General features: G+C 38.6%; 3 protein-coding genes across 3 annotated transcripts in view; all 3 read right to left on the bottom strand.

Moving 5' to 3' along the window:
• Window positions 1-8,230, bottom strand: part of LOC306854846 (phospholipid-transporting ATPase ABCA1-like) — a 38,769-nt gene extending 30,539 nt beyond the window's left edge. The window contains exons 1-11 of the mRNA XM_079393095.1: window positions 8,141-8,230; window positions 7,194-7,302; window positions 6,993-7,086; window positions 6,205-6,346; window positions 5,985-6,112; window positions 5,692-5,813; window positions 4,876-5,070; window positions 3,797-3,889; window positions 3,393-3,630; window positions 763-902; window positions 363-677 (exon numbers count right to left, since the gene is read on the bottom strand). Of these exons, the coding sequence (XP_079249221.1) occupies window positions 363-677; window positions 763-902; window positions 3,393-3,630; window positions 3,797-3,889; window positions 4,876-5,070; window positions 5,692-5,813; window positions 5,985-6,112; window positions 6,205-6,346; window positions 6,993-7,086; window positions 7,194-7,259 (1,533 nt within the window). The 5' untranslated portion in view covers window positions 7,260-7,302; window positions 8,141-8,230. The remainder of the gene's footprint in view (window positions 1-362; window positions 678-762; window positions 903-3,392; window positions 3,631-3,796; window positions 3,890-4,875; window positions 5,071-5,691; window positions 5,814-5,984; window positions 6,113-6,204; window positions 6,347-6,992; window positions 7,087-7,193; window positions 7,303-8,140) is intronic.
• Window positions 8,231-8,518: 288 nt separating this feature from the next.
• Window positions 8,519-15,875, bottom strand: LOC306854837 (amyloid-beta A4 precursor protein-binding family A member 3-like). Its single transcript, XM_079393084.1, has 11 exons — window positions 15,658-15,875; window positions 13,874-15,039; window positions 13,093-13,123; window positions 12,868-13,013; window positions 12,192-12,278; window positions 11,926-12,102; window positions 11,584-11,763; window positions 11,267-11,479; window positions 11,065-11,184; window positions 10,829-10,969; window positions 8,519-9,061 (listed from the first exon to the last, which is right to left on the bottom strand). The coding sequence occupies exons 2-11, from the start codon at window positions 14,930-14,932 to the stop codon at window positions 8,990-8,992; spliced, it is 2,226 nt and encodes a 741-aa protein (XP_079249210.1). The 5' UTR covers window positions 14,933-15,039; window positions 15,658-15,875; the 3' UTR covers window positions 8,519-8,989.
• Window positions 15,876-16,001: 126 nt separating this feature from the next.
• pex11g (peroxisomal biogenesis factor 11 gamma) lies at window positions 16,002-22,057 on the bottom strand. The gene is made up of 5 exons (XM_079393085.1): window positions 21,742-22,057; window positions 17,670-17,855; window positions 17,404-17,582; window positions 16,610-16,681; window positions 16,002-16,509 (listed from the first exon to the last, which is right to left on the bottom strand). Exons 1-5 carry the CDS (start codon window positions 21,802-21,804, stop codon window positions 16,284-16,286), a joined length of 726 nt encoding a protein of 241 aa, XP_079249211.1. The 5' UTR covers window positions 21,805-22,057; the 3' UTR covers window positions 16,002-16,283.
• Between the last annotated feature and the right edge of the window lie 1,178 nt (window positions 22,058-23,235).

Genomic DNA, 23,235 nt, shown 5'->3' on the forward strand with positions numbered 1-23,235 from the left:
AGGCTCATAGCTCATAAAACATGGGAAATACAGTTGAAATGTGGCAGCCACTGTGCGTTCGCGAAAGCGAAAATAAAAAAAGTAAAAAAAGATAATGCAAGATTTGCAATTGCATTTGGATTATGTCACAATTTATGCGCCCATATGTGGAAAACGCAATTGAAAATACAATTTGCAATTCCTTTTGAAAAAAGTCCTGAATATTCTTCCATACATGTACTTTAAGTGTGTAGTATGCAAATAAGGCCATACTAGTGCTTTAGGAAATACAACATGTCCCTTCCTAGTGTACAGATAACAAGTGACACCAATCAGGTTTACTACGTAAGCTGGTTGTAACATGAGCTGTGGATTGCAAGTACCTTAGTGAGTTCTGAGAGAGCGTTGAAGGTGTTGTTTAAATCCTGGTACAGATCCAACCAGGTGGGTGGAGCGCCCTCTCTACGAGGTGTATCTGGGTCAGGAGTTGAGAGGAACCGGGAAATGCGAGAGGCCGTCCAAGAAGTGTTCTCAAGATAAAGATTCACAACTACCGCCACCTCAGGCCTTCTCAGAAGATCCTGCAGAAGCCGAATTTCTAAACTGCTCTCCACGAAGGTTTTGATTCTGGGACCCACTTCCTGCCATGCCTCCTGCATGTCATTTAGAATCTGGAAGTCCTGAAAAGTTTTGTTTACCTAAAGGAAGTAACAGAGACATTCCATTTTTGGACAACAGACGTATTGTATAAAGGATGAGGAGCTGAGCGGAAGGGGGCGGTACCTCTGACATGACCATACGGGTGACTGGTGTGTCTGGTGTGTAGAGCAACTTTCCAGTGAACAGTGGTTTGATGCTTCGCCACACAATCCGTGAGAGAGGGTTCGATTCCAGACTTCGAATCAGGTTTTCACAGAATGGAGCTAAAAGTAAAAAAGGGAAGGATTTGTTACAGTACATAGCTTGCTAAGATTTCAATGTCAAAATAAAAATAAGTTGTTATCATTTTTATCCATAGGAGTTTCTCTGATGCCCAAACTATAGGGTAAACAGGAATAAGCTTTTATCCTTGAGTAGAGCAACTACTGCACATTTAAGTAAATGAGTAGGGGTGAAAAAGTTTTTTATTTAAAGTGGTCATATGATGCGATTTCATGTTTTCCTTTCTCTTTGGAATTTTACAAGATGTTCATGCATTGATAAGATCCCAAAAGTTGCAAAGACTAAATGAATGAATGATGCATTTATATAGCACTTTATTGTGTATTTCTGTACACCCAAAGCACTTTACAATCATGTGTGTGGGGGGGGGGGGGGGGGGGGGGGGTCTCTTCTCAACCACCACCAGTGTCTAAAAGTCTCAAACCCAAAGAGATATTCTTTATAAAAGTTAAGACTCGTCCACACCCCCCTAAAACGGCTCATTTAAACACCCCCCCACTTGTCTACGTCACTGTGTGGGAAGAATTGCATAACACCGCCCAAATGTTTACGCAAAGAAAGAGGGCGTAATTTTTATTCTCGCTGTAGTATTGTTGCTGCCGCCGGCACCATGTCCTGGAGACGCTGCGTTTCATTGTGAAAGCGAAACTACTTTGTTTGGGCTTCCAAAAGAGGACAGAACTAGAAATCAGTGGTTAAGTTGTATTTACAACACTGTTCCAGAACGGTTCAACACAAATATTAGAGTGTGTGCAGCGCATTTTACGGAGGACTATTTCCTGAGCCTGGGACAGTAGCCAGCTGTGCACAAAGGCTGTTTCTATAAAGTGGGGCAATTCCAACTGTGCTTCTGACTCACAGCCTGTAAATATGTTTTCATATTTAAAGAATTTGCCACTGACTATTCAAACGCGAGTTTTGAGCAGTGTAGAGTAGTGCTTGTTGTTTGTTGTTTCTCTAATCACAAATGCAGACATGGTAATGTTTAAAAAAAGACAGTTTAAGTCATTATAATCAGTAATTATGTCCCCCACTGGATGCAACAAATGTCTCGTTTATAGTGGGTTTTACTGTTTTCATCTCATCGCGCCGGGACACAGCATCACAATACGGTGAGGGGCATAACATTTCCGTCTCACGCTTGAGGTATTCGGCCAATCACAATGCACTGGATAGCTGGCCAATCAGAGCACACCTCGCTTCTCAGAACGATGAGCTTTGTAAAAATCGCTGCGTTTCAGAAAGGCGGAGCATAGAGGAGCAACTATAATGTGCAGTATGTTTTTTTTTTTAAACCTTAAACCACAAACACATTGCATTATTGTTACCAAATACACAAAATAATGTTATTTTTAGAAACATCATTAGATTAGATTAGATTCAACTTTATTGTCATTTATGCGAGAGTACAGAGTACAAGTACAGAGCTAATGAAATGCAGTGTGACCCCTTTAATTCAGAACAAATTTTTGCATAAATTTTTAGCGATTTTGATTAATTATTTGATTCTGTAAATACTTCTTCTAAAGTGTCTTAGGTAAAAAATAAATAAAGACAAACTATTTAAGATTATTTATTGCAAAGAACTTGAAAGTAAACATTAAATACATGTACATACAGGCTACTTGGCATATAACTTAGACTGCAATGTGCCGATAAAATATTTTAGAGCTGAGCAGACCTATGAACGATTTACATATTCAATTTTATTTATTTCCATGACTTTTCTTGGTCAGGAAATATCAGTTTTAAAATTCCCTATTATTTTCAGGTTTTTCTTGAGTCAGTAAACTAATCCAAGTATTTCAGTATTATCAGATACATTTAGTTTTTCTATATCCAGTGAAAGGAAGTAAAGAGTGCAGCACACATCTGTGAGGGTGCAAAAGAGTCTCCATTAATTTGAGCATGTAAATAAATTAATATTTATGATATATGATTATATATTTTTAAAGGGGAATTTTAGAGGGGAAGTCATGGCCTAATGGTTAGAGAGTCGGACTCGAAATCCAAAGGTTGCGGGTTCGAGTCTTTGGCCGGCAGGGATTGTAGGTGGGGGGAGTGAATGTCCAGCGCTCTCTCCACCCTCAATACCACGACTGAGGTGCCCTTGAGCAAGGCACCGAACCCCCAACTGCTCCCCGGGCGCCGCACCATAAATGGCTGCCCACTGCTCCGGGTGTGTGTTCACGGTGTGTGTTCACTGCTGTGTGTGTGCACGTTGGATGGGTTAAATGCAGAGCACGAATTCCGAGTATGGGTCACCATACTTGGCAGTATGTCACTTCACTTCACTAAATATATAATGCTACTTTACTGAATTATGATTTGTGAATTATGACGAGTTTTAGCATTATAAAAAGATTCTTCACTGAAACAAATGATTCACAATTCAAAAATCCATGGGATTTGTAATTGATGCAAAGCGAGTGAATCGTTACACCTCTATAAATGAATCAAACACGTCTTACTGGTGCTGTTGTCCTTTTCAAGGTCTGTCTCCTCTGATGCATTTCTGCCCAGGAAAGATTTGATGTCCTGATCTTCATACCAGTTGAATGAAGGGATTCTCTCTCCCCCTGCCTCTGGGTGTCCGCACATGATTCTGGAGAAGGCACGAAAACTCTCGCGTGGCAGTGCCGAGCGGTTTTCAGGTGTCAGTAGCCTCATCTCTGAGTTCAGCTCTGAGAAACTGGACAGAGAAGAGATCTGAGGGAGAAGAATGAAACAGATTAATTGCTGTGATGTGAAAATGGACCTCTTAACATATTTGCATCAAGTGTATTAAAATATGATTTATGTATCATGTACACTATGCAGTTTCATAGTAATTGTGAGACCTGGCATTAATAGATCTCAATACTACAGTACTTACGTCATCCATAACTGATGCTAGATCCCGAGATACAGAGGAAACAACTCGACTGATGAGTCTGAGCTCAGCCGCATTAGCCTGCAGTCTGTCTCTCTGAAAGCAATTATCATGAAAACACAATTTGAATATAAAATCTGAGATAACTTTTGGCAATTTACAATTACAATCATTCTCTTCCAGGTAAATGGCCCAAAAATACTGATGACTGACACAAATTGTCCAATCAAACTCTTTCTAGAATGAGAATGCCCCTTCTCCTAATGCCACCAACTTCTGATTAGCATAAGCAAGCAGCATAATTTCTAAGATGTAAAAAAGGCTATGGTATATTTAAAAAAAGACATGCTTCATTAAATTTTAAAACCTATTAATCCTTAATTTGAAATAAGTGGTTTGGAACAACTAGCAAACTCAACAAGTCATGTAATTTCAGCATAATACAGTTTTGAACATATCTAGTTCAGTCATGAACTCTAAATGCCGCAGGCTGATAAGTTCTTTACATTCAGTCTGTTAGCAATCACATCATTAACTACACGATGCAATCTGACTGGTGTCTGCTGATTCTGTAGCCGATGAGATTGTTTGATCAACATTTAAATAGTCTGGTTCAGTGTTTGCGGTAAGCGGGTGCTGCAGCATGCAAGAAACCCCCCACCTCCTCCAGCACCACCTGTCTAGATCTGCTATGGGATTTATGTGTGCCTGTTCATACAGCAGCAACATATCTTACATGCACACAGGTGTGTTTGTGTATCTATTGGCAGTAGAAAATCCATATTTGCTTTGCAGCAGATCCAGTCCACCAAGACCAAACACATTAATGTTGCGATATCCATTAACATGCAAAAACTATTTTGAGAGTCGTCGCGATTGAAATAGTTATGACTGATCTCAGGACATCATTACACGTGCTCTTGTTGCATTTACAGCAAGCTGACTAGCAGGTTCCACCAGCCTGTAGTGTTTCCAGCACTTCGTAATAGAGAATAATTAAGCAAAGCAACTGGCTCAGTTGATTTGTTTCTCCCTTCTCTATGCAGAATAAATATGGACGGCTGGATAATAAACTCACTAACCGTGAGGATCTTGCTGAAGTCCAGCTGTGAGAGGAAGATCTGCTCGGCCTTCTGCATTAAATTTGAAGGCACAGCACACAGCGCCCTTTGCAGGTCAGGGAAAGAATCTCTTTCGTCAACAGTGAGGTAACGACTCAAGAGAGAAGCATTACAGACGATGTCAGATAGACGCATTCCTCCACCTGCCAATGCAACCTTGAGAAGAAAAGAGGCACAATTACGAATACGTTTAAGTTGTGTTGAAACAGAAGTAGCGACAGATCTTTTAAAAACAGATTATCTAAAATGTAGGGCAGGCACTCGGTTCTGTCCACCCTTTGTTGATTGAACTTTGGGATGTGGGCGTTACACTCAAAAACAGCAGGTGGTGAATGCAACCTTGCAAGGGTAGGTTTAAGCAGACTAAATAAGTCCTGCATACATCACCGAAGAGGAGTCTGTCATTTCACTGGGTTATGACATTTTCATTTCATGCCAATCTTAAAACCAAACTGAGAAAAATCTCAGCGTTACATTGAAATAACTATAGAAATAATCTAGTTTAGTTAATCAAATTCAATAGTTAGCTCTAACCGATAATGCAGTTTAGTAGGGGGAAGCATTGTGGTGGTAAATCTGAGCTGCTATTTAAAAGGTTTTGTTATTTAGGTATTAATAAAATAGCTCAAAAATAACTCAAAATGTCACTATATTTGACTTTAAAAACAAAAATGCTTGCACTGTCAAGCTACATTTAGCTCGTTACCCCAGTTCAGAATCTAGGTTTCCAGAGGAGGATCATGAGCAGTTCATAAAGAGGAAAAGTTTCTTTCTCACCACTTGAAGGTTCAATCGTGCCCTCAGTAACTGATCAACAGATGCTGAGGGGATGCTGGTGTTTGTCCGCAGGAAGGAGGAGAAGCTTTCATTGGCTTTGAGATACTCTCTTACTGGTAGATCTCCAAGTGTGTCAAAAATACATAGAAATGTTACATGCTTTTCAAAGTGCAGTAGGCTTTTATTAAAATGTTGCATCTTAAATACTTAACTACAATTGAGATACTGAATCTCACATGAACTTCTTTTGATTTTGAACTTCTACAACGAGACATTTGATTAACATTTCATACTTGGCCAAGCTTCTGGTCTTTCCCCGAGTCTCTGTATTGCCTGTGATAGGTCCTGCAGGCTGGAGAGAACTGTCCGGTTACCACTGATTGTCAGGACAGTTCTGATATCAACCAAAAGTCGAGATAATCTGAGAATGAGAGAAAAAACCTCCATCAATGACCAAGGCCAAAGAAAAGAAAAGTCATGATGCATTGTCTGAAACAGAGAAAGGCATCTCACATGGAGTTTTCAAAGTTGCTCACACGCCCAGGTGTTTCTCCTGCTGTGGGGTGATGAAAACAGGGGTTGTTGACATTGCAGATGATGCCCTGAACCCATGCCAGCGTGCCAGCTGAAGGAAGGGCCTTGTTGGGAAAATGACCTGAAATTAAAAACAACATTTTATTGCTAAAGTATTGCTAGTGGGACACTAACAGTTAGCAGGTTAAAATATTTTCTTTTTTAATGATGTACACTAGTGGCTATTAAAAACCTTTAATTTTTGTGTGATGCTGCATTCATACCAATTGGTGTCAGTATACACAAACACTGTTGTATCATCCAGACAAAAGCTAATTAATGCACTTAAAGTCTTAATTTTGAACAGAATTGCGAACATGTTTCTGTCACTATTGGAACGACTGAGTTAAATGGTTTCTCAAACTATAAAAAAGGGTGAGACTTGTTTTTGTCGACTGGGAATTGATTGGATCGTGGTGGCGTGTGCATAATAAGCCAATGAAATCAACCTACAACTTCCAAGCTGGCATATGACTATTTTAGTAAGAAAAATCATCTTTAATATCTTAGCCTTATTATGGAAATGTACAACATTTCACTTAAAAATGTCCTCATGACAGAATGACTGAAATTTCTTCAGGCAAGCCATCAAAAAGGTCATGATTTAGTATAAACAATGTCACAAGGGCTCAACAATGTCCTGATTTTCACTGTAGCTAATCAGCTTTGCTTTCCTGCCATCTGCCAAATGGGGAGAGCAACGCTCACGCTCACAGGGCACCACTTACATTGGCTCTGTTTATATGGTGGGTGTGATTGCCGGACAGCAATGAGGATGAGGAAGAGGAAGAGTGGCCACAGGAGTTCAATAATCAGTTGCACCTGTAAAAGAAAGATGAAAACTTCATGTTTTACTACATCCCTCACTGTAGACAGACTGCACAGTGTTTGATAGAGTGTGTAAGTGTGCTGGATTAGAGATACGACACCTTGTTTCTCCTGCGGTATGTGAAGTTTTTCCACAGCAGCAGGTAGAGCTGTGTTCCAATGGCCATGATGGATGGTACAAAACTACACAGCCATGGCAACAGAGGAAACCTACAACAACAACAACTAAAAACATTCTACTCGTCCACATGCAAATACAATGGCAGGCATATACTATTGCTCAACTCAATAAAGGGCCTTCTTCTGTTGAACACAAAACGATATCTCCGATCATCTCCATGCAATTAAAGCCACAGGTTAAAAAATGACAAGTACTGTAACTTTACTCCATATGGATTCTGTTCTGAATCTAAACAATAGCTTTGCACAAGGGAAAACCCCAAATTGAAGTTGTCATTCTATGAAAATGTCCTGTTGTATTTCTCATAATATGCAAATTTGGAGCTTTTGTAAGTGGTTACAAAACAACAAAATGTTCATTTGGGGGTGAACAGACCCTTTAAATGAATGGATGAGTAGTGGAAAGTTGAAAAACATGACCTCTTCACCTTTGACTGTCACTTCCTGTTCTTGAAATCCTCATTATACTAATTGGCTTACCGAGTCAAGACAAATAAATCCCCCCAAACTGGGCACAGAAAGTAAAGCACGAGTTTGTGTCGATGACTAAAATTATGATGGGGTGCTTCTGTGGACAAAATCTTAAAAATACAATGTAAATCTTTACGTATAGAACTATAAATAGTTTATAACTGACCTTCACAATTGACAAACACCTATTGTGAAAAAGGCCTAATTCATTTCACTAGTTTCCCTTACAGTGTGTCATAACAGAACATATTATAGCTTATAATAATTCGTCAATAAGTATAATCCGTTCATTGCAGGTCATATAACGTCGAACGATTCACACTACCGGTACAGTAGCGTTAATGTTCGCTATTAATGTCTATAAATAACACAGTAATCACGGGTACAATGCTGTTACCTTTCGTTTTATCCAAACCTTCCACTGCTTGATGTATGTAGCCGGTCTGCAGCTATCGGTGTTACAGCATCACTAGAGGAAGCACACCGATGGGCGGGGCTTCCATTCAAAACATTGAAGCCACATAGAGCTTGCAACCAATCGAGAGCGCGGCACTCAGGACATGTAGCCAATCATTTGCTTTGTGTTCATTTTAGCGCCCGCCCACTAAGGCTTTACATAAATCCTGCGCAATTTCCGGCATCTGAACCGTGAGTACGTCATAAGATAAAATTCTGCATATATCCTATGAGAATTTATCCTGCTCACATATATAAAGCATCTGCTAAATGAATGTAAATGTATACAATTTGTTATATAAGTGTGTACTACTTTCTTAAACACACGTGACACGTGACGTCCCATCTTTAATAAACATCCATTACAGCAGTTATTAAAATATACCTCTCTTTACAGCTAAAAACAAACCCAGGCATAGGTCCATTTTTTTTACAGGCACTAATTCTTGAGCTCTGTAAAGAGCATGTAAACCATTTAAAAACACTGAACTGCAAATCTGCTTCAGATGAAGGCTCAAGATGATTCAAGATTCATTTTAAGTGTGGATTCTAATGCATAGTCATTCAAACACAAGGCTTGTTTTCAGGCACCTCGGCTCAGCAGCAAGAGCATAAACAAATGTACACATACAGCAATTAAATAAGCAGCTCTAAAACAGCTTTAGAGGTCCATGACCTCTATACATTCTTACACTGTTCAGCTTTAATGCATCTGCTAAAAGGCAGAGTTGAAATAAAAGCATTTTTCTACACTTCAGGCAAATGTTCAGTGACCGAGAGAACCCGCCTCCTAAAGGAACACGGGCTGATCTAGGCCAGTCAGGAGACGGTACGTTGATGTCGGCATAGTCTTCAGATGAATCTGTGACAAATCAGAGAAAAAATATTATGACTACTAAAGTTGACACGATAGGCGCCACTATCTGTTTTCTAAATGCATGTTATAGCTCTTATTGAGAATAATTTGTCCATGTAATTGCAATGTCATAACTGGATCTTTTGGGTGTAAATGACAAGACTCTTCTCTGGTGATGTATGGTGACTTCTCTTATCATGTAATCAGCTTGAACCCACCCCTGCAAGCTCACGGTCATCTGTCTCCATTTTTGAGCACAATGCTCACATCGCATAATCAGCAACCAATGCACAGAACCAAGTCACTGTCCTACATTTTTTATTTTTAGATTATCCGTTACACTCGCATACACGTCACAAAAAGAAGGAGAGAAGAAGAAAAAGAAGAAGTTCTGTTAAAGGGATAGTTCACCCTAAATATGATTCACCCTCATATTGTTCCAAACCTGTAAGACCTTCGTTCATCTTCGGAACACAATTTAAGATATTTCTGATGAAATCTGAGAGCTTTCATAGACAGCAACACGACTACCATGGTCAAGGCCCAGAAAGATAATAAGGACATCGATAAAATAGTGCATGTGACATCAATGGTTCAACCTTAATTTTATGAAGCTACAAGAATACTTTTTGTGTGCAAAGAACATTTATTCAACAATTTCTTCTCTTCCGTGTTAGTCTTTGAAGCACATTCAGGAGAGTAACACGGTGCATGCATGTGATGCTGCTGATGCAGGAGCCAGTGTCCTGACATTTTATCCTACGTCAGATTGTCCTACCAGGGCTTACTGCATCAATATTGTGTCTTTTTTCTCACACTGAACAATAATTACTGCATTTGCATTACTGTAAGGGTAGGTTTAGGGTTGGGGTAGGTGTAGACGTTAATAATCCATAATTTGACAGGTAGAATTTTTCATTGTCGAATTTTACCACCTACTGTTTTAATGGGAGGTAGCAAAATCTGACAGAACAACTGGATGCGCTGCGCCTTGTTTACAAGCAGAAGACGACGCACACTGTACATAAGACTAGTGTACATGTCTGAAGATTTCAACAGAGAGGATGACTTGCAGTTTTTTTCCCAGCCTTATTTATTTGAGATGGACAATCTACGTCAGAACGCAAGTTCTGCGTCAGCAGCACCACACACATACGGTCTCGTGAACATGCATCGAAGACTGACATGGAAGAGAAGAAATCGTTGAAAACAGTCATTATTTTAGTTTTCTTTGCAGACCAAATGTATTCTTGTAGCTTCGTAAAATTATGGTTGAACCACTGATTTCATGTGGACTATTTTAACTACTTCTCTAAGCCTTGAACGTGTTAGTTGTGTTGCGGTCTATGGAGGGTTAGAAAGCTCTCGAATTTCATCAAAAATATCTTAATTTGTGTTCTGAAGATGAACGAAGCTCTTACTGGTTTGGAACGACATGAGGGTGAGTAATTAATTGAATTTTTAATAGACAGAATTTTTTATTTTTGGGTGAACTATCCCATAATGTACTATAATGTAGAAATACTATGATCGTTTTCACCAGTAAAGATCTTGATTCAAGTTTGTTTTGTTTCATGTAGTATGAACAGAAAATAAAAAAACAAGATCCAAACCACATCCATATTTGGTTTGGAATCTAATTAATAACTTTTTTTTTTTTTTTGGAAAGTGTAAAAGTCTGAATGATCAGATCTAATTTCAAGTAGTTTTGAAATTATTCTTGACATGGTATAAAGTGGCCAATATCTTTCAAGCAAAATACACTCCTCTTACCTCTCCTACAGCATTGGACAGGATCTGGATGATCTTCTCATGAGGTGTAGCTACAACACTCTGTCCATTGATCTCAATAATACGATGACCAACTCGAATGCCACCCCGCTCAGCTATTCCACCCCGCATTAAACTGCAAATCTATTGCAGAAAACACATTGACAGAATGCCAGACACTCAGTACAGTTTTAAAAACATAGTGTCATAAAATAACAACATAGTAAACAGCTGCTTACAATCCCATCTTCCACGCTGAAGCCCAGCTGATACTTGGGGTCTGGACGCTTAATGATCGCATTGGTGACAGGTGGACAGTGAACGATGCTGAGCTTTATTATAGACAGGTTCTTTAAATCCTGGAGAATATGATAAATCAACATTTTGGCACGAGATGCAGAGGAATTAGGAACTTTAATTTTATTTTCTGGTTGGTCTTACTCGTATGATACTTTGGCAGGTGGTGATGGGGAGGCCCACCAGACTGGTGCCATTAACAGACATGATTCGATCGCCAATGCTCAGCTCTCCAGAACGTTCTGCAGGGCCGCCGTGCAGCAGGTTGGCTACTACCACAGTCGGCAAGATGGAGCCCCAGCCAGACTCCACGATCGCGACTCCTAATATCTCTCCGGGCTTTTTTGATATGCACACCTGAAAATAAAAAGAGGTGAATGGATTTCTTCATGCTATCTAGCCATAGTACTGAAAGCAACAACTTTCAGCACTGATCCACATAGAGGAAAAGACATCCTTACCTCTCTGATGTTTTCAGAGCAAGAAAAGTGAACCAAGTCTCCGTTATATAGTTCTTGAGTGCCGAGGTAATCACTGTACTCGCCTGGCCTCAGATCGCTAGCTTTTATTCCGTTAGTGTACAGAAACTGCTGATATGCAACACCAAAAGCCTGACCGATGGCCTGTGCGATGATCTGAGCCTAAAGAAGACACAAATAAGAGTAAGAAACTATGAAATGTAGATCATATAATACCTCAAAAGACATATTTAAACGTAAATGCATAATAAATCACCTACAATAATGACAATGTTTTCTGTGTGATTTGGTTTGCAGTGAATAGAGTAAAAATGTTCCACTCACATCCTCTGAAGAAAACACGTGGCAGATCATCCAGCACTTCTTTGGTGGTGCTGCAGAGCTATCCGTTGAGTCTGCCGATTTGCGATTGGCTGGCTTCCTGCGGGCCATCAGGACTACAATCTTCCCAATGTCTGCGATGTATGAAATCATTTGCAGAGCATGGTCCATCATGGCCTCCTGGAAGCATGAGAGATATCAGCCACACACCAAAGAAGACAGCACTCACAGAACATAAGAAGGACTGTCAGGTTTGTAATTTGTCTAACCTGTGTGTCAGCACTCAGTACTTTGATTCTCTGTGTGGAAATGAACAGATCAACCTCTGTCATAGGCTGAGACTCTCCTTCAGGTGCCTAGACAGACATGCAAATATATCAAATGGTGTACTAGCCATGTTAAAGCTGTAGAAATTGTAATTAAAATCTGTATGAATTGAGCAGTTTAAAGGGATAGTTTAAAGGGATACTCAAGTAGTTCCAAACCTGTATGAATGTCTTTGTTTTGTTGAACACAAAGGAAGATATTTTGAAGAAAGTTTGTAACCTGGCTGTTTTGGGGCACCATTGACTTCCATAGTAGGAAAAAAAAAATACTATGGAAGTCAATGGTGCCCCAGAACAGCTCTGTTTCCCACATTCTTCAGAATATCTTCCTTTGTGTTGAACAGAACAAAGACATTCATACAGGTTTGGACCAACATGAGGGTGAGTAAATGATGGCAGAATTTTCACTTTTGGGAGAACTATCCCTTTTAACACTTAAAATGTGTGTGCAAAAAATAATTTTTTTTCTTTCAAAATTGTACTTTTAAAATAAAAATTATTCAATTATTATATTATTTATTTTAAATTTATAACAGTGGCCCAATTGGGCCTGCAGATATAATCCTTATTGTTGATTCCTGTCATTGCACTTGACAAAATGTGTTAAATATTCTTCCACCTTGATGCGATCCACAGCTTCCTGTGCCTGAGCCATCCGGGCATTGGTGGAGGGATTTTTCTCAGACTGTAATTGTGTAGATCCAAGATATTTAGCTCCAAAGATCACCCCATCCAGGAGGTCTTCAGGATCACATGGTCCAGGCACTTAGAACAACAAAAAATGACATTATCTATATCACAAGAGCTATGAAAGCAAAACTTACTTCTACACTGAGCTTCATACCATTCTTATAGGCCGGCTGTCTCTCAGCTTCCTGTTAAAAAACAAAAGAAAATGGATGGCATCACATAAACAACTTAACTCTTTGGTTCCATTGCTGTGTATCATTCAACTCAGAAAGTCAGAATACCCTACTTTCTCTTCGTAAAAGCACATAAAATGCTACATGAAGCTCATTTTCCATTTTATGACACATGGGTGTACAACATCAAACATGACACTGAAGATTACATGATAAAATCTGATCTGTTTACAAGTGCAGAAACCTTTCACAGAATAAATAAATAAATAAAATAAAAAGAATATTGGACCTTTTAATCTCACAATTCTGGCTTTGTTTCAACACAAAGTCTAATACTTAATATTGTTAAATATTGGCAATCTGACTTTTTTTTCTCAGAGAAGAGAGAAAATTCAGAATTGCAAGAACAAAAGTCAGAATTGTGAGATACTAGAAATGAAGACAGAATTTTATGCTAGTACACAATTCTGAGAACTTATTTATGGGAGTTACGGATTGTGAAATGTAAATTTTAAAAAGTGAGATCTAAAGAAAGAATTGCGAGGAATAAAGTCAAAATGTGGGATAAAAAGTCGCAAATCCCTATTATTTTTTTCTTCCATGGCAGAAATGGGCTTCCATAGAAATAACTTTTTTTTAAAGCTTTTCCGTCAAGCAATGGAACACATCGGTAGTGAAAGACGCTAAACAGTCATTTCCCACATTTGTCTTTCAATGGAACACAGCCCAAGTAACTACAATCAAAAAGGACTAAAATCTCACCAGATCATTGTTTGGAGAGCTGGACTGATCTGCGCTCAGGCCTTCAGACGCCGTCCACTGATCCTCCTCTGTGATTCCTGAGACCAGCAACTCATCCTGCAGGTGTCTGTGCCAAGCATCCTCGCTGTGAGATATGGAGAACATCTCATCTGCATCACTGCTCTGCCTTCTGAGCGCTGACTGATGTCCAGGGGTCACCAGGGGGATGTGAACAAACAGTGGGGCAGTTCTGGGTTCTTCAGGCTCTGGCTCCTCTAGCAGATCTTTCTGATACTCATGTGAAAAGAGCAAAGCTTCAGGGACGTTTCTGTCTGCACATGCTGACTGGACACTGAACTCAAGCTCTTGGAAGGAGGAAGGAGCGGCTTCCGCTGGAGTAGAAGAATTATGTGGAGCGCCGTGATTGGCTAATTCATCAGGTGTGCAGTGGGCGGGATTAGTTGGTGATGGATGAAAAAGATGTAGCTGAGTGAGGAGACTTTGAATGTGAGAGTGGTCAATATCATGTTTTGCACTTTTTTCTTTAATTTTCTCGTTCTTCTTTTCTCGATTCCTCAATATTCTATCTCTGTCCTCGACATAATTCTCGTTTGTTTCTCGCTGCTCATGCTGCTGTTGAAGTTGAAGCTTGTTCTCGCACATTTCTTGAGCCAAAAGCTCTTCGGTTTTGTCAGAAGCGTCGCTGGACTCCTGAGCTCCATAATCACTTACTGCAGACACTGTGTCATCATTCAACTCTGCGTTGAAAGATCCAGAAGCCTCAAAATCTCCCACCGAACAGCTTTCAAGTTCTACAACCGAACCGGCCTCGCTGGAAGAGTCGGACCTCCAGTCCAGTGGTGGGGGCTCGATCGGGTTATAGGAATCTAGATCCTCCAACTCAGGGTTCTGCCAATTTTCACTGTGTGAATTTGAGAATTCAGGAGGGTTAGTTGAGTAATTAGAACCATTAGGATTCCAATTCGCATCTTGGGATGAAGCTTCGGTTTGAGAGTTAGAAGCAGGTTGGGAACTCTGTTCTGACTCCAAACCTCCATTGTAGAGAAAATCATCTGCCATTAAAGCTGGTAATTCTTTGCCTCATCCAGCAACTTCTCAGCTTCCCTCAAGTAAGATGCTTAATAACCATTAATCTTCAAAAAGAGCCTTGATCCATGTAAAACGACCTAAATAACAAAAAGTGTAAGATTAAAGCAAAGTATAGCTGTGTGTAATCAGCATAGCAATGGTAGGAGAAACCATGTGCCTGTATGATGGGTCCCAGTGTAGCGTATATGGAGAAGAGGAGGGGTCCAAGAACTGATCCCTGAGGAACCCCAGTGACCAGTTGATGTGCTTTTCTAGTGACTAAATGTACTGTACCAGTAAAATATTTCATTATACCTACTCAGTCTTTATTATTATTATTATCTTTACCATTTCATAATAATAGTCATCAAAAGCATGACAAAATACACATGGAGAACTAATACATTTGTGTATGAATACAGTGTTCATTACTAAGTTCCCTTCAAAGCATCAAACAATCACTGGACCATGGTACAATCACTGTACTTTTTGGTAAGGTAAATTTTATAGCGTGGTCTACAAAGTTAATATGCAGATAATGACATATTTGTAGATGGTTCAAAGAGCATGACACTGTTTATACATAAGTTACATTACAAGCATGCAAATCATGAGAGAAACAAGTAGAAATTAGATTTTTGTGAACACATGATCCAAACACACACACAAGAAATGTCTGTAAATTAACTTTAGTGCTATTTAATTTAATAGCTTACCTTTTGTCTAGATCTTCATCGATAACTAATCAATCAGTATCAGGCAAATCCTGGCAGTCGCTTAAAAGGCTGGAGACTGGAGCCGGTCAAAAGGACGTCGCGTTTCAGTGAGACATTCGTACAAACCAACGAGATTAATTTTGTACAGAATGGAGAACTTTTATTCGGTTTTCACTGTTATTGTGCGACTCCACAGAACATCTGCACTGCGCATGCGCATCAGGTCAAGACATGACTAATCCATCGTGTCATCAAACGAGGTGAGCAGAATGTCTATTTAAATCGTTATAAAAATGACTCTAAAAATATAAATGAGAAATTAAAGACCCTTTCACATTTCGAAGAATCATTGAAAAAAATAATACTTTATTTTGAAACTACGCGTGAAGCATTTACAAATTATTAATATACACATTTTCACAAATCCATTCGTCTATATACAATTATATGAATTATTTTTTTAATTATTCACCAGTGTAGAATTTGACAGAATTCCTAAATACATATTCATCAGTTAGCCTGTATAAATCGCACGTTATTAAACATAACTAATTATAACATAATTATTACAAACATGAAATCAACAAAGCCACTGTTTTGTAAGAGTAAAGCCATCCAATGATGCTCTAGGAACACGCTCCTTGATCACCAGAGCTCATCTGTTGAAGGCCTATCAGTGAGGAGGTCGTTCCCATCAGCCCCACCAGCCATGCAGGAAACCGTCCAGCCCACAGAAATCCAGGCGTCATCCAATGAATGGCATTGCCGAGATCTGCCAAACTGCTCAGGATACTGAAGACTTCCCCTCGGATCTGCCTCCGGAGGGCAGCGTCCTGAGAAAACGCTTCCTCCCTAATAATCAGACACAAAGAGCCACTCTGTGTTTGTGCAGTGAATATAGAAACATTAACATTTAGACCTAAGCGTCATGCTTTTAAAAATGAACACCCACCTGCTCTCAGCTGAACCTGACCTTTGACTCAGCTGCGCTTTTCTTTTCAGAATCAGGATGGACCTAATGGATCTAAACACAAAGACTTTTGCTGTTTACCAAAAACAAACACAAATTGCACAGTACAGGGTTATTATTGTTAACTACATCTAAAATCTAGCAAAAGTAATACTGAAATAAAGTTTCAGTGCATCCAAAATCACCTGCTGTCTGAGTAGGTAATACTGTAAATTGATTAAAAAAATATTATTTTCAATAACGTGTGTATGCGTGTAGTATGATTGCAATACATACTATAACCACCAGGTTGGCCTTGGTTCCTGAATTCAATGAATACTGTGAATTTGGACATATCTGTGCTATTTTAGTAAAACCCAAATACTATTGTAATTTTTGATTAATATATTTAAGTCGTTTTTATGTTTATGGTTTATTTTCATTTTGAAGTGTTTTCTGTTTTTGCCATAGTTATTATTTTTTATGCCTATATAGTTTTCATTATTCTAATAGATTAAGTTAAACTAAATGAAAATGTATTTCACCTTGGAAACTAGTTGAAATAAAATACAGTTTTTTAAGTTTTTTTTTTTATGGTTGTAGTTTTAATTAAATATATTGACTCTCTATACTATTTATACTACAACAGCTTTTCACCTCTTATATAGGAGGCATAATTAGGAGGCAGGGTTAATAATTCTATAACAAATCTATAGTATAAGTCTATAGTAATTCTAAATATAACTTAATAACAGCACACTGCATGTGGTGCTGTCCGGTCCGCTCTCTGCCTTTACCTGAGTATGTTGAGGATGAGTGATATGCCCCAGAGGCCTGTGCTCAGCACCCACCACTTGTCAGATTTGGTTTTGATGAGCTCTGCATCTGCCGCCCAGGCTATGTGCTCGCAGGGGTAATATAACTGATCCGCTACATTATTCAGAATTGACATCCAGCGCATCAAAGCATCCTCCTCCTGAGAAAAAAAAAGCCATTAAATCAGACTCTCCTTCAAAACCCCAGTGTTACTGTATATATAAACAGAGCCATCCTGTGTCCTCACCGAGGCTCCTAACCCATAGCTGGTGGAGTACGCCAGCATGGACAGGTCGTCAAAGAGCCGGAGAGTGGTTCTGCAGTGACTCAACTGAGCGGAGAACAGCAGCAGACTCTTCCCAAACGACGACTGAGAGTTCTTTCCAGCTAGAACTCCACCTATCAGCTGGGACCCATAGCAGAGCGTCCTTATCTGAGCCAAGAAGAAAATAAACCATTAGAAAACAGTGCTGCAGTAATCAGCCTTTACAGATCATCAATCAGCATGTATGCATAACTGGGAATATGCAATGTGCCTTCCTCACATCACACGTACTGCATATCTAACAGGATTTTATAGTAACAGCACACTGTAAATATCAGACCAGATTTATAGTCATTTCAGTTCAAATGTCTCATATAGTCTCTTAAACTTATAATGTTAAAAATAACAAATATTTTACTTCACTTTTTGCCGTACCTAGTATTATTTACATAAATAAAAAAAATAAAAAGGAAAGAAAACATTGTGAAACACGCGATGCCCATGCATACTCATAATGATCAAAAATGTCTCTTACTATAGGCAATAATCTCTTAAAATTACAACATTTTAAGACATTATGACTGGATCTTACACTTTAATTGAGTATTTTATATTATATTGTTTTTTTAATGCTATGCCTACTATTTATACAAATAAAAAAAGTGAACGTGCAATGTACATCACCATATTTATTGTACATAGTGTACATTATTTTTCCTACTGTGCTTTTAACCTTTTAATCTATAGCAGGGGTGTCAAACTCAGTTCCTGAAGGGCCGCAGTTCCAACACATATACCGTGGGTGCTGCTCAAACGCAAGGCAGCATGCTTCCTAGTTCAGTCCTTCAGTCTTGTAGGCTAGACTCCTCCTCGGCATTAAACGCTAGAATGAGACGCTCTAGTAAGGGCTACGTCACATATGTTCCCAACCTCACCGCCACGGCACAAAAATACTAATAAAACTTAGTTTTGGAAAAATACTTTGTATTATAAATCTTTATATTATTTGAATGAATGAATGAATGAATGATGCATTTATATAGCGCTTTATTGTGTATTGCTGTACACCCAAAGCGCTTTACAATCATCTGGGGGGTCTCTCCTCAACCACCACCAGTGTGCAGCATCCACTTGGATGATGCGACGGCAGCCACAGGACAACGGCGCCAGTGCGCTCACCACACACCAGCTACAGGTGGAGAGGAGAGAGAGTGATAGAGCCAATCAAGTGTATAGGGATTATTAGGAGGCCATGATAGACAAGGGCCAGTAGAGGGAATTTGGCCAGGACACCGGGGTTACACCCCTACTCTTTACGAGAAGTGCCATGGGATTTTTAATGACCACAGAGAGTCAGGACCTCGGTTTAACGTCTCATCCGAAAGACGGTGCTTTTTGACAGTATAGTGTCCCCGTCACTATACCGGGGCGTTAGGACCCACACAGACCGCAGGGTGAGCACCCCCTGCTGGCCTCACTAACACCTCTTCCAACAGCAACCTAGTTTTCACCGGAGGTCTCCCATCCAGGTACTGACCAGGCTCAGCCCTGCTTAGCTTCAGTGGGCAACCGGTCTTGGGCTGCAGGGTGATATGGCTGTGCATTAATTTGGCTTTCTATTAATGCAATACAGTGAATCACAGCTGTCTGTCTCCCCATGGCTTACGTTATTGGGCAGTTAAGCATTTATTGAGAAATTTACACCAAAACAAAAAAATAACATCTATGCTTTCATGTCCGAAAACATCTGACATTTCATAATAAATTCAAACAAGCTCAGTACTGACTCGTTTTTCGTCAGTTTATTTTCATGGAATGGGTACAAAGGATTGTGGGTGATTGAAGGTGCACTGTATTCAACATATGTTTCAACTTCTTTGAAATTACAAATGACTTTTCTCTCCCTCCCTCTCTCAGACACCAAAATATTACTGGTCAATTTGCATGTTTACATAATCTTTTCAAAACTGTTAAACTAGCCCAGAACCTAATAAACATAATAATACTGAAATTTATTGCTACATTTCTACAGTAATGCAGTGAAATATATTCCAAATCTAAAAATACTATCAAAACAATAAGATGTAGCTAAACACATGGGGAACAGGAATAATTTTGTACTGTAATGTAAATATGAACTATGTAACTTGGCTACTGCAGTGAATTAAAAACAGAGAGTAGCTCTTATTTTATGTTTTACTTGTGTAATACTACCTGATGTTAGAGTTTTTAGGTCATTGTTTCATGAGTGACTAAGTGGAGATTGTGTTGGAGAACAATCTTTGCTGGTATTATGAAGAATAAGTAGACTTGAGACATGAGGAATGTATGATAGATGTGAAATTAACTGCTGGTTAGGAGAACTGTCTGAAAAGTTTAGAAGTGACCTAAATATTGAGATTTCTGGTACTTCTACCAGAGTGTTTTTCAGACATTAGGAAGCCTTAGGCAAAAATTCATGTTGGATGCCCCCCCCCCCCCCCCCACACCTCCAATTAAAAGCACTTGAAACAAATATGAATCCGAACCTTTTTATTTATATAACATTTAAGTTTAAATGTTGCATGTTTTTGCTTATACAGTACAAACATTTGGAAACATTACTATTTTAAATATTTTTATGCTTATGCTCATCAAGCCTGGATTTAACCTATTTGGTCAAAAATACAGAAAAACAATAATATTGTGAAATATAATTACAATTTAAAATAATGTTTTTTCTGTTTTATTATACTTTAAAATATATTTCTGTGATGCAAAACTGAATTTTCAGCATTATTACTCTATGCATATTTATTATCAGTGTTAGAAACAGTGCTTAATGTTTATTTTACTTTATCAGGATTTTTTGATTATTAAAAATAAATCATTTATGACAATATAAATCTTTACTATCACTTTTGATCTGTTTAACACATCCTTGCCTTTTCTGTATTTTTGATCAAATAAATGCAGGCTTGATGAGAAATTTCTTTCAAAAATATTAAAAATACAAATGGGTCCAAACTTTTGACTGGTACTGTATGTACGTATTAATCAAATTTTATCTAAGGTAATCTCTTTTTTTTTGTTAAATGAAGATGTTATTGTTGTGGTTCAGTAAACTCTTACGTTTAAATAGAGCCTATATATTTCTGACTATTATTTAACATGTCCGGATTTACAGGGTTAAGTAGATGATATAAATATTATTCTCAGAATTAGTTGTTTCTATATGAAGTTTAGTAGTTTAATAATTCCACATATGTTCCCCGAGATGTCGCTATTTGTTTTCATTTCAACCACATAGTGTTTCATGAAACGACTTTAAATCTGCTGTTTATCAGAGTGAGCGCATTTATTTCATTATTTGTGACCCTGGACCACAAAACCAGTCTTAAGTGTCAATTTTTCAAAATTGGGATTTATACATCATCTGAAAGCTGAATAAATAAGCTTTGTTATGATAGGACAATATGTGGCGGAGATACAATTATTTGAAAATCGCCTTTAAAGTTGTCCAAATGAAGTTCTTAGCAATGCATATCACTAATCAAAAATTAAGTTTTGATATATTTACAGTAGGAAATGTATTAAATATATTAATGGAACATGATCTTTACTTAATATCCTAATGATTTTTTGGCATAAAAGAAATATCTATAATTTTGACACATAATGCATTTTTGGTTATTGCTACAAATATATACCCCAGCGACTTAAGACTGGTTTTGTGCTCCAGGGTCACATATATTGGCAGAAATATGATGCATTGATCGACCAGTGTCCGATTCACGAATGAATGACTCGTAAGAGTCGGTTCACTGAATTGAATCATTTACACTTGTAAACCAGAATTAATTCGACTCAGAAATTGAATCCTGAATTACTTCTTTCTTTGTGTCCGACTTGAAATGACACAGTTTTGTACATATAGTGAAGCTTACACGCATTCCTGACTAGTTATTCAACATGAAAACGCGTGAAAATTATTTGAGTATTGAGCCTAATAAATGTAAACAACGAGTGTATTATTGACGTGCTGTCTATTACATACATGTAGATACAAACTTACCACTTTATCTCTTCCTCTGCATGACTCTAAGACATTTATGAAGGACTCGACTGAATTCTGCATGATTTTAGTCTTATTCTCGTCTGCAGACCCTCAACCCTGAGAAGAGGCTTCTCTTTTGCAAATGTCCCAGGCCAAAGATGTGACTTAACGCATCCATTAATAACTCTGCAGAACGTAAACGTATTAAACTTATAAAAGGCGAGTTTTGTTTTCTAAACTAGTTTAAAATTCATCTTTCATCACAGCAGTCATACGTTAGCTAAGTGGACTTCGTACAGGAAATGGTTCATATTCATATCAGACCAAAGCAGTCAAGAGCCGATTACAGCGACACGCCTCATAATCTGGAAACCACGCCCACCGGGGGAGGGGCAAGCCAACCCTCTCCATTGACTCCTTGTCATTTCTGACTTGTAACAAAAAACAGAACAATGCCTAAATGCTGCTGTGTGACAAAGTGTACAGTAAACATGCTAAAAAACCCAGAACTGCGTTTTTACAAGTTGTTGACTCACAATTATAGCTTCATTATAAATAAACATTACTTAGATATTATATGTGTAAAATGGTTTATTAAAATGATTTTATATGTTAGATTATCAAATGTTTACTCACCAGGGTAGCAAGTTCTTCTGGTCTTCTGGCAGTTAGCAGCACAAAAAGCCCGTCAGGTTTTGTCATTAGATGTCAAAGCTAGTGTGCATGTCTTGAAACTCATAATGTTATGAGTAAAAATAATGTTACATTTCCCTTAACCACTGCTTGTTTCGTTATATGAATTAAATCATTAATTTCCAAATGTAGTTAAAGAAAAAAGAGAATGTTGGATAAAAGGAAAAAATATTAATAGGAATTCAGATAAAAAAATACACTAAAAATAACATAACATGGGCAGGTAAAAGATATTGGCCTGGTTTCACAGACAGGGTTTAGACTAAACCAGGATTAGGCCATAGTTCAATTACGCACTTATATATTTTAAGAACAGCCAGTGCAAGTCTATTTCAGTTGAAACAGTTAAGACTTACATTTTAGTTTGGGACTAGGCTTAAGCCCCACCCCCCCCCCCCCCCCCCCCACCCCCCCCCCCCCCCCCCCCCCCCCCACCCCCCACACACACACACACACACACACACACACTTGTTTCACTATCCTTGTGGGGACTCTCATAGGCGTAATGGTTTTTCTACTGTACAGACCATATATTCTATTGCCCTACACCTACCCTAGACCTAAACTTAAAAAATAGGCTATTATAATTTTGTAATTCATAATGATTGATTATACTCTTTTTTAATTTTAAGCTAAAGCTGCCTGTACTCTGATTTTGCTGTAAAGGTTTAATGAAAATTGCTTTCTAAGACTGGGGGAGATGGTCCTCCTGCAGAACACAAGATCCAGGGGGTGTGGTTGGATCCAGATCCAACTCCTCCCACCTTACATTTACCTAAACCTACCCATCTCCACCCCCTGATCCCTAAACCCACCCAT

This window comes from Barbus barbus (assembly GCF_936440315.1).
Source record: "Barbus barbus genome assembly, chromosome: 35".
Taxonomy (NCBI): Eukaryota; Metazoa; Chordata; class Actinopteri; order Cypriniformes; family Cyprinidae; genus Barbus; species Barbus barbus.

Excerpts from the sequence above, each read along its gene's own strand:
- pex11g (XM_079393085.1), bottom strand. The coding sequence starts at position 21,804 with ATGCAGAATTCAGTCGAGTCCTTCATAAATGTCTTAGAGTCATGCAGA. Across the intron at positions 17,856-21,741 it reads GCAGAGGAAGAGATAAAGTG|ATAAGGACGCTCTGCTATGG; the intron begins GTAAGTTTGTAT and ends TTCTTGGCTCAG. Across the intron at positions 16,682-17,403 it reads CTCATCCTCAACATACTCAG|ATCCATTAGGTCCATCCTGA; the intron begins GTAAAGGCAGAG and ends CTTTGTGTTTAG.
- LOC306854837 (XM_079393084.1), bottom strand. The coding sequence starts at position 14,932 with ATGGCAGATGATTTTCTCTACAATGGAGGTTTGGAGTCAGAACAGAGT. Across the intron at positions 11,185-11,266 it reads CCTGCCAAAGTATCATACGA|GATTTAAAGAACCTGTCTAT; the intron begins GTAAGACCAACC and ends CATATTCTCCAG. Across the intron at positions 10,970-11,064 it reads TCAGCGTGGAAGATGGGATT|ATTTGCAGTTTAATGCGGGG; the intron begins GTAAGCAGCTGT and ends TTTCTGCAATAG.